Below are 11,492 nucleotides of genomic sequence, written 5' to 3' on the forward strand. Positions count from 1 at the left end.
AATTGAATTTATTTTATATATCTATTTATTCGGAAAATTAAATTAAGAATTTGATTGAAAAATTAAGAGAAAAAAAAATCTATTTAACTTTTTTTCTCTGGATCGAGAGCATTCACTGACATATAATTGTACTACACAGCGCAACTTCTCTGTCTCACTCTCCATGTGCCAACAAATGTTTTGTAGACTTTGTTGCTCCTGTTCTTAACCTATGCTTGAAGCCACCCATATCCACTCTGTTTCCAACCAATTGATGTCCCACCAAGCAGGCACATGATTCCTATTATTTCATGAAATTATTCATGGCCCAACCATTGTTCAACAAGTGAGAAATGACTAGGGTAAGATTGTAAATGAATCAGTTTATTCGATAGCTTGTTCGGTATTCGTTCGGTTAAACTCAAATCAAACTCGATTCGTGAAAAAAAAGATCGTATGTAAAAATAGATACCCATTCGATTAATAAATGATACATACCTGACAAAACTCGACTCAACTCGGTTAAGGCTCATTAAGGTCCGCTCGTTTATGCCCGAGTCGACTCGTTAGTTCGATTCGATTAATGCTCATTCATTTATTGATAAATATATACATACACCTATGTATCTATGTATATATATATGTATTAGCTAATAATATAAACATAACACTTTTATAATTAAATATATAATATGTAATCTAGTTAATTACTTATGTCTCTATATATTGAATATACTTCATAACTATAATTTATAATTTTTACAATAATGAGTCAATAAGATTTAATAATTTTATATACTAGTATGTGAGAACCATATATGAAATAGATATATGCTATCATATTATGTGTATGTATTAATAATTTCTGCAGGTATATAATATATTGTTATTATAGATAAATATTAACTGGTTAGATATTAATTATTTATAAATTTTTTAAATCTTATAATTCAATAGAGATTTTACTTGTTAGTTGTAAAAATTTAATATTAGATTTTTTATTTTTTATTTATCTAATTTATTAATTATTAAATCTTATTAAAAAAATAAACAATTCGAACTTAAGCTCAAGTTGGAAATTTAGCTTACCGAATCGAGCTCAAACAAAAAATAAATAAAAATATCGAGCTCGAACTCGAGCTGAATTTGACAAGTCAAAGACCGGCTTGACTTGATTACAGCCCTAGCTGCGATCTTCCAGAACTTTTACAAAATTCAAAACAGCATGGAAATCTCCTTGAAAACACCAGTTAAAGTTTTATATTGGTTTGCATTAGATAGGTGCTCTGTAATTAGAACTTAGATTTCATCTAAAAACTGTAGCAACCGAAATTTTTTGCAAATCCTGGATTTTAGACTTATGAGGCCAATGATACATGAATATTGATATTAACACAATATATTTTTACAATACATTTCACAATAATATTGTAAGATGAAGATATTTTTATAAAATAATGTTACATTTATAAAGAGTTATACAAAATTATCTCTCATTTAACATATTGTTGCAAAATATAATGTGAAAAATATTATATATAAATCATTTTCTATGATACATATACAATATTGTACAAAAGCCCAAACCTTTAGGTGAAGCCCCCCAGCATGCACACCAATGTAATCCTACAAATGTTCAACTTGAGATGATTGAATCATTGGGAGAAAAGGGGAGGATGCTTTTCCATGAATGATTAGGCTAAAATTTCTGATTAAGAGTTATAAAAATAAGTAATGTTAGAGACAAGTTCCAAAAGTAAAAGTTTTGTGCAAGACATTTGTACAAAGAGTGTTGTTAGGTTGCCGCCCAACAGTCATTGCTGTGCATGCTGCCTAGGCAAAATTTTTATTTTTTATTTTTTATTTTTACATTTTTTTAAGATCTTTAAATATTTTATTTTAAAAAATCAATACACTAATAGTCAATTTTTTAATTAATAAATAAAAGAAAAATACATGACCGGTCAAAATAAAGGGGTGAAATGAAAGGGCATAGTCATACTAGTATTATTATTATAAAAAAAATGGACTTCACAAAAAAAAAAAAAAAAAAAAAGATTTTTCATACTTTGGGGCTTGTCAATTGATAGGTTTCTATCAAAATTGCTTGCATTAAGCACCAGTGGTCTAGTGGTAGAATAGTACCCTGCCACGGTACAGACCCGGGTTCGATTCCCGGCTGGTGCATTACTTTTTACAAACCAGCTATATTTTTTTTTTTAAATTTTACGTGGAAGTACGTAGTAGTTATGTAAATAATTTTTATTGGCTACAAACTTTTATGTCCATATGCAATCCTAACCTTATTTAGCACAACAAGCTATTAATGATTTACTAATAACACTTCCAAAGCTATTTGTGTCTCTTAAGCTGTAGCCACGGCTTCGTTAGATTCTCATTCCCTTCAGGTTCTGCTGCTGCTTCTTCTTCCCAGAGGCTAGTCTTCTTCCCAGTTTTTGAAATTGAAACAGCCTGCAGGATTGCCTCAAGCTGCACATTGTCTTCTGCTCCAAATCAATAAACAGACTATAAATCGTGATATAAATAGTTAGCAAAAAGAATATTAGCAAAACTATAAAGTAACGATTTGTACAAGCCCCATATAGATAAGTCTCGTGCAGTCTATTTATAAAAAAATGAACCACACCTTGAAAAAGTGTAAACAAACCATTTTTTTTTTTTTTGAGACCTACTTTTTTGTAAAAAGTCTGTACAAAATTTGTCTATTTGAGATTTATATAGCATTATTCATGTAAATAATATATAAAGACAACTGTTGTGCAGCAGCCTTATACACCACACACCAAAGTTAGTGCTTGCCAACTTGTCTTTTTTACAGCAAAACGTATACCCACCCTCTGAAAACGTCACCTTTAACACAAACCCACCATTTTTTTTCAGAGATTGAGCAATTTCTCTATCTCTTAGTCGAGTTTCGGCCATCAAATCCTTCCATTGATTGTATGCAGAAGATGAAGGCATCGTCATGTTTCTCATAATGGAGTTTTTAGGAGAGCCATTGGATTAGGGGAAGCTTTTATAAGAGTTAACAGACTCCATGTCTTCGCTGTCATGATCATTTGATATTAGAACAGGCTTGAACACAGAATAGAACAGGATGTGTTCTATATTATGCGGATCTCTTGTCCAAGGTCTCAAAACTTCCACAGACATGCTATGTCGTATTATTGCAATCTTGGAAGATATCTGTTTCAAGTAATACCTTAAATCCCGTCTACGGTACCTGTTAATTAAGGTTTCTGGGTTAGTATTGAAACTAAAAGACATACAAACGTATCAATGAAATGAAGTAGTAAAGAGATAGACACATAAATCAAATTCCATAACCTTTATTAAACATTTAATGCTGATTCAGAAATTCACTTGGACAGTCAGAAAAACCAGCCGTCATTTTGACTTCAATGCTGACCTGTAAATTAAAAGAAAGTATCAAGATCATGAACAACAAAAGAGAAAACAATTAATATACATACATGATCATCAAGAGAGTTGAGTCACATGGTGAGAAGTGAGAAAGTGTTTTAAGTGCACAAATGTTGTCAGTTTACAAAGCTTAGGTGGGCTTTTTATAAATAGAATATGAGCAAAGGCACCTAATCTATGGAATTAATCCGTTCCATTACATGATAGACTTGAATAAAAATTCTATTTATAAGTCGGTTTGGAGGACATGCGCGTCTTCCATATTGCTAATATGTCAAATTAAAATTAAAAATGCTTAAAGTTGTCATAAATCCACTTATATCATGTTGACAATTGTGCTATTTACATTGACTTACAAGTAGAAGAACTCATAGAATTTACATTGACTTACATTGAGTTTAGTGTGTCATAAATTTGCCAACCTAATTAAGCACTAAGTACTACAGTAGTCATGCACTTAAAAGGGGGAAAAACCATTTTACATTTCATTTGAAATGGATAGTATCTATTAATTAACATCACATAGATAGTATTAGTTTCCTTCGAAATAGAGATGATCCTTATCCCCCATGAAGACGATGGGTAAAAGCACCATCAAATCTAACGAGTCCTAAAATAATTTCAGCAATAAAAGTATGATCCATGCATGCTATTTGAATGAGAAATGATATTTACAATTGTTGAGTGTGTAAACGTCGCACAAATCCTTTTGAAAAAAGTGAATAAATAAGGGATCTACATGAAAAAACTAATTTCCACACTTTTTTAAAGGTATTGTGCAATCCACGACAGTATCTAGTGTTATTCTATATGAATTCATAGCCATCCATTTTATTTTATTTTTTTAATATTTAGGTCCCGTTTGGATAGTGAGATGAGATATATCATATATGGTTTTAGATGATGTGAAAGTTGAATAAAATATTGTTAGAATATTATTTTTTAATATTATTATTATTTTGAGATTTAAAAAAATTAAATTATTTATCATATTTTATGTGAAAATTGGAGAAAGTTATTGAGATAAGATAGATGAAACCGTTTCAGTATACAAACGGGGTGTTAGACAACATTATATATAGTGTTAATATGAAGGAATTCACAGCATGCATGTATTACCCCTTGATCTTCAAGCCTTCTAGCACTTCTCTTGAGCATATATCTACATAAAAATCAACTTTCTTTGAAACTCTTTCCTCCATTGCACGAGTACTCATTACAGGTAAATCATCCGTGCATGCTCTGGGTTGGTAACCCACTATATATATATATATATATATATATATATATAGATATATTTGCCAAAACATGAAAAAAATAGACAGAAATTTATTTATATGGTAAGTAGCATGAAGACCAATATAATAACTAATAGCAGAACACTCATATATTATTTACTAATTAGTTTTCAACAAAAAGGTACATATGCCTTTTAATAAGCTTACAGGGAAGAAGTTGGACAAGCCAAGGAGCAAAAGCAGAGTGTTATCTCCACAGATGTTGAATTCAAGATGTAGTAAGCCACAACACAGAACAAAACAATAAAAATTTTGATTCCTAAGAAACATGCAGTAATTATATTAAATCCACCCAAACACTTACTGGGGTGGAGGAGATTACGGAGGACTCCTAGCACGACAAGCTTGTCGCCGCCATGGAGAATGCAACCCGCCGCCTCCACGCCTTCAATGATGTGATCAAGCTCAACTTGATTGCGATTTTTAGTGGCATTCAATGCAATAATAACGCAAGATGGAGGAGACAAAGGGCTATCCATGGACATTTGTATGTTATTATACAGGAATCCACAAGTAATGTGTATAGTTTTCCTAACTGGATGATGATCGTTATGGAGCCTAGAGACCAGAAACCTTTATTAAATAAGTGGCTTTTTGTTTGAGGAAGCCGAAGATAAAATGGTATTCGTTAAGATCGAGACCTGTTAAATAATGAGGTTGTCCAGAGTCTATAGATTCAGGGTGTTTTTATTACAGGTAGATAAAGGGTATCAACCGGCAGTGGCTTATTTACCTTGAGTAATTATAATAGCATCTTGTTTTTGCCGTCTCTGAATTTTGAATCTTAAGTTCTAATATGCATATCCTTGAAATTATTAACTATCATATTGTTAAAATAGAAAGTTTTAGCAATAAAAATATCTCATAAAAATAAGAGGAACAACTATAAAGGAATTACATAAAAGTAATCTCACAAACTGGCATGACTTCATATGATACATCATATATGTTTTACAATTTGATAAACTACATCAAGTTACATCAGTTTGTGAGATTATTTTTGTGTAATTACTTTGTAGCTAGAGTAACTCACAAAGTAAAGTAGATTAATAATATGATACTTTAGATTGTAGAACTATTTTTATAATGATGAATGCTATGCATCATCTACTATTCACTTTCACACCCTACACCTATAGCTTTTTCATAGAATGTGAGAATGTTTTTTATAAAGTGTGGGGTGTGTGATGATAAATAGTGGCTTATGAGAAGAATTTATCTTTTATAATATATACATATTGAAGACTTCGATATATATATATATATATATATATATATATATGTATAGAGTTGGAATAGGTAGTATGCATGTTAAAACCAAAGAAATCCTATATACATAGAAGAATACTTAAGAAATTCTAGTAAGTTAAGGCTGGCCCATGAAAAGTCCGCTTTGTAATTGGACTATAGGCAATATGGTTAACATTTAAGAAATTACACACAAAAGTATGATATAAAAATCCCAGAACATTTTGGATCATCTCGAAAATATTAATTAAATAAGTTGCGGTCTAATCCAAAATTGTCAAATAGTTGGTTGGGACCCACATATTCCAGTTGCATCGTAGACACATTTATGCAAAATTGCAAATTGTAAAAATTAAGAACTTAAAAAGAAAAGGCCGGCTGTTTTCTTCCTTTCCAATCCCACCATGCATGATATCAATGATCCCAGTGATGGTAGCTAGATGGAATGTAAAACCATATATGCACAAGTTTTGAACCCCACTTGCTGATTATTGTGCTAATCTAGCGGTGGGATTGATAGATCGATACACTTTTGGATCAATAGATGAGTGAGTGATAGAGGTAGTAAGGGTGCTACTTGCATCATATGGTACGGGGACACCCCCTCCCTGCCCCCCACCCTGCATCATGCTGGGGGAGAGTTTCCAACCCCTTGCTACTGTGGAGTGGGATTGAAACCACACTCCGACCCGCCCCCCGCTCAGTCTAATAATTCATTGGGTCTTTAATTCTTTTTTTGGTCTAAAAACAAAATTTCGACCCAAATTATAAATTAAAATTTTTGCATTTGAAAAGTATATAAAATCATTAGAATTGTATTTTGGATTGTCTTGACCTCTTAGGTCAACCTTTATATAGGAGACAAAAACAATACAATAGTCATACTTAAACATTTTGAACCTTAACAATATGTCTCACATTGGAATTACTACTCCAAGATCTCAACATTAGGTAGCATGAGTCATTGACTTTGTCTTTTAAACATATTACTCACACACTATTAATATAATTTTTGATTGTAAACAACATGTAATGTTCTAAATTTTTTGAATTTTAAATTACTTAAAATTCTTCGACATATGAATTTTCAACGTATTTTTATACACGATTAGATGACGTGACTCAACGTGAACAAAACTCTTATATATTTCAAAGTTTTTATGTATTGTATGGAAAAAATTGGATGATGTTGCTCAACAGTAACAAAATTTGGATTAAAACATGATTGTGCAATGTCAAGATTAGAGTTGCAATGTCAAGATTAGAGTTGCATACCCATTTGGGTTGGGGTTGGTTGTACCTCATATAGTTGTACAAATTTTTTTTTTCAATAGAAAATCTGAAATCTCATTAATAAAAAGAGTTTACAAACATTTATTAAGCCAAACAGCCTAAGAAATAAAGTTTGGACAACACTCATTCCACATTGAGATATTCTCAACGTTCCAAGCATATCGCGCAAGAGAATGAGCAACCCGATTACCGTCTCTATAGACATGTTGAAATTTACACTCTACAAACACTCTTAACAACTTTCTTATTTCACTCAATAATGGAACTAACATTGCATCAGAAACAAGTTCATTGTTGAGCACTTGGATAGCTATCAAGCAATCTGATTCCATAATCAATCTTTGGATCCCCATACTAGTACACAGCTGTAAGGCACGAAAAATAGCCAGCGATTCAATGGCTTCAGCAGTATTCACTTCAAACTCTACCTTGCTTGCTGCCAATATCACCTTACCAACATCATCTCTGAGCACCACACCCACCTCTGCCTTATGAAGTTCACTAAAAACAGCACTATCCACATTTAGTTTCAACCAACCCGTTGGTGGGGGCTTCCAATCATAATACTCTCGAGCTTTCCGCTTAGGCAAATGTTTCATATCAATATAAGCTCTTATAACAGAAAGAGCATGATCAATGACCTGTTGGACTGCAATATTTTTTTGCTCATAAACCATTTAGTTTCTTCTCCACCAAAATCCCCAAGCACTAGCAAAGAAAGAGGCTAGATCATCCTCCTATCCTTGCTTTAATACTGCCAAAGCTACTTGCAATATTGGTAAGTTTACTCCTAGCTGTTGAATGAGAGGAATATATGAAAACCAGCTTGAATGAATGTTAGGGCAGTATAGTAATGCATGGGCTGTGTCTTCAGTTTGTTGTTTGCAAAAACAGCAGGGTTCTTCGATATTGACATGATTTTTAAGTAGCTTTTGTTGGGAAGGTAGAACCTGCTTGCATGCCCTCCAAGCAAAGACATTTATCTTATTAGGAACTCTCATTTTCCACAAGGCCTTCCACAAGGATTGTTGTTGCCTGTCATTAGAGCACTCCCCTCTACAGCCCTATAGTTGTAACATAAAAAATCTGTAGTAGCTTCTCACACTAAGTTTACTACTCATTTCTTGGGACCAAATCATCTTATCTAGTTGCTCATTGGGATAGATCATTACTTTTAAAATATCTGTAACCAAGCTTGGATTGAAGAGAGCTCGAAGCTGATCTAAGTTCCAACCTCTAGTAACTGGATCAATTAAGCTGTCAACAGAAGCTTCTCTAAACTCATCAAAAATTAAAATGGCTTCCTTCATCAAAGACTGATGGCCTGGAATCCAAGGATCCTGTCAAAGCTTAGCAAGTTTACCATCACCTATCCTCCATGAACACCCTTGGCTCATCAACTTCTTGGTCTCTCAAATGCCTCGCCAGGTAAAAGGTCTCTTACCTAACCCAACATTTAAGAACACTCCATGAGGGAAGTATTTTGCCTTGAATACTCTATAGATCAAAGAATTTGTCTCCTGCATAATCCTCCACCCTTATTTGGCTAATAAAGCCAAGTTTAATACATGCAGATCCTTAAAACCAAGTCCCCATTTCCCTTTCTGCTCACACATTTTTTTCCAACTCATCCAGGATTCTCTTTTCATCATTCTTTTGGCCCCACCAAAACTTTACCATCATGGCTTCTAATTCAGAACATAGACTTATTGGGAGGAGAAAACAACTCATTGAATAAGTTGGGATTGAAAGGGCTACTGCCTTGAGCAATATTTATCCCCCACCTTGGGATAACATATTCTCCTTCTAACATTGAAGCTTTTTCCACACATTTTGTTTTATCTCAGAGAAGGCCTTTATTTTTTATCGACCAACAGCAGGAGAGAGACCCAAATACTTTTCATAATTATGCACTTCAGAGACACTCCATAGTTGCATTAGTTCCTCTTGTTTGTTCCTTGAAACATTGCCATTAAATATCATTGCAGTTTTCTCCATGTTAATTTTCTGGCCAGAGACATGTTCATACATTTCCAACAAGGCCTGTATCTTCCTATTTTCACCCACATTAGCCTTACATAAAATAATGCTATCGTCCGTGAATAATAAGTGATTAATGTTCGGGGCATTTCAACAAATCTTAATACCAGAAATCTCATGGTGATTGGCTGCATCTTTCAAAAGTGAAATCAACCTTTAACTAACTAGCAAGAAAAGATAAGGGGACAGTGAGTCTCCTTGTCTAACCCCCCTACTAGGAAATATATGACACTTTGGCTCTCCATTCACTAAGACTGAAAAAGAGGTTAAATACAATTCATAATCAACTCTATCAACCGTTCCTCAAATCCCAACATATTCATAACTTCCTTTAAAAAATCTCATTCTATTCGGTCATAAGTTTTACTCATATTAAGTTTGAGTGACATAACATTTTTTTTCTTTTTCTCTTCATGTTCAAGTAATGGACTAACTCATAAGCTATTAAAATATTATCAATTATGAGTCGACTAGGTACAAATGCATATTGAGAATCTGAAATGATACATGACAATACCTTCTTAATTCTATTAACAATTACCTTTGAAATAGTTGTACAATTCTAAGTTTGGCGTCACGTCCTGAAATGTTTGTACCTTTATTGGTGCCAACACGACCGTTGCTTGAGCCTTATCCATATAGAGTTGGATGCTTAGCTTTTTCTCTCATGAAATATCATTCTAGATGTATACAATTATTTTTATAATATTTTATATAATACTATAATAACTTATAAAAATAATAACATTTTACAGAAGTATCATCTTTTTTAATAATATAATTATATAAGATCTTATTTAAATAGTGAGATGAGATAATTTTCGATAAAAATTAGAAATTGAATAAATATTATTAAAATATCATTTTGAGATTTGAAAAAAATTAAATTATTTATTATATTTTATGTAAAAATTTGAAAAAATTATAATGATAAGATGAAATGAGATAAAACTGTTTCTATATTTAAACGGAGTCTAAATGAATTTAAAAAATATTATAACCGTACCATTACTCATAATTTTTTTTTATCCATAAAAATCAACGTCATTCTAATCCCTAGGCTGGTTCAAGTAGTAAAACTTCTTTGTCCAGAACCTTAACACTTCCAAAATTAATTGGAACACTGTTCCAAACACGTGACAATAAAAAAAAAATCAACCCCATCCCACTTATTAAAGTCGCATCTTCATGCTTTATATCTAACACTCAGAAATTTGAGGAATAGTTGCAGCCATTAACTGAATCTATTAGGTTCATTTGATCGTGAGTGTAGACTGTAGAGGCCATCATCTGTTAAGAGCTAATAATGGCCGAAGAGAGGCTTGTTTTTCAGAAGGGAATATCCTGAGCATTGACTATTTCAGATGATATATACTGTTGATCCCCAGTAATTCAGATTTTATTTGATTGGAATCCCTTATCTGAATTGGTTATACACTTATGTCTTGGAAAAAAATAAGGCATTTTTATAAGATTAATGCTATGCCACCGCCAAGTAGTGACTGTTGGGTAGGCAAAACTCATTTTTATTTTATTTTATATTTTTTAACATCTTTAAATATTTTAAAAAAATATCAATACACTAATAATTACTTTTTTAATAAAATAAGGATTAAAATGAGAGGGGATATTATCATTATTCTTTTTATAATACCTATTTTTTTTTAAAAATGGATAATATTGTAACTTAGTAATAATACGGTACTCTATCTAAATAGTATGCATATAATAAATAAGAGGATATTATTTTGGAGCCGTTGAATTTATTTTTATATATCTATTTACTCGGAAAATTAAATCTTGAGTGTATTTCTTCAAATTTGACCATCTAATTTGGTTGAAAAATTAAATATATATATATATATATTCAACTTTTTGTTCTCTAGAGTCTTCACTAACATTATAATTGTACTACACAGCACTTCTTCTCTGTCTCACTCTCCATGTGCCAACAAATGTTTTGAAGACTTTGTTGCTCCTGTTCTTAACCTATTCTTAAAGCTACCTATATCCACTCTGTTTCCAACCAACTGATGTCCCACCAAGCAGGCACATGATTCCTATTATTTCATGAAATTATTCATGGCCCAACCATTGTTCATCAAGTGACAAATGACTAGGGTAGGGTTGTAAATGAACCAGCTTGTTCGATAGCCCGCTCGATACTTGCTCGGTTAAACTCGAATCGAA

The 11,492-nt window shown here is 32.2% G+C and overlaps 1 protein-coding gene and 1 non-coding gene across 2 annotated transcripts; one reads left to right on the top strand and one right to left on the bottom strand.

The window, feature by feature from the left end:
- Positions 1–2,095: 2,095 nt before the first annotated feature.
- TRNAG-GCC lies at positions 2,096–2,166 on the top strand. The gene has a single exon. It is a non-coding gene; the product is annotated as a tRNA-Gly (tRNA).
- Positions 2,167–7,360: 5,194 nt separating this feature from the next.
- Positions 7,361–7,939, bottom strand: LOC108983489. The gene has a single exon (XM_018955134.2). It carries the CDS (start codon positions 7,937–7,939, stop codon positions 7,361–7,363), a length of 579 nt encoding a protein of 192 aa, XP_018810679.2.
- Positions 7,940–11,492: the final 3,553 nt, after the last annotated feature.

The sequence above is a fragment of the Juglans regia genome, chromosome 15, assembly GCF_001411555.2.
Source record: "Juglans regia cultivar Chandler chromosome 15, Walnut 2.0, whole genome shotgun sequence".
Classification (NCBI taxonomy): domain Eukaryota; kingdom Viridiplantae; phylum Streptophyta; class Magnoliopsida; order Fagales; family Juglandaceae; genus Juglans; species Juglans regia.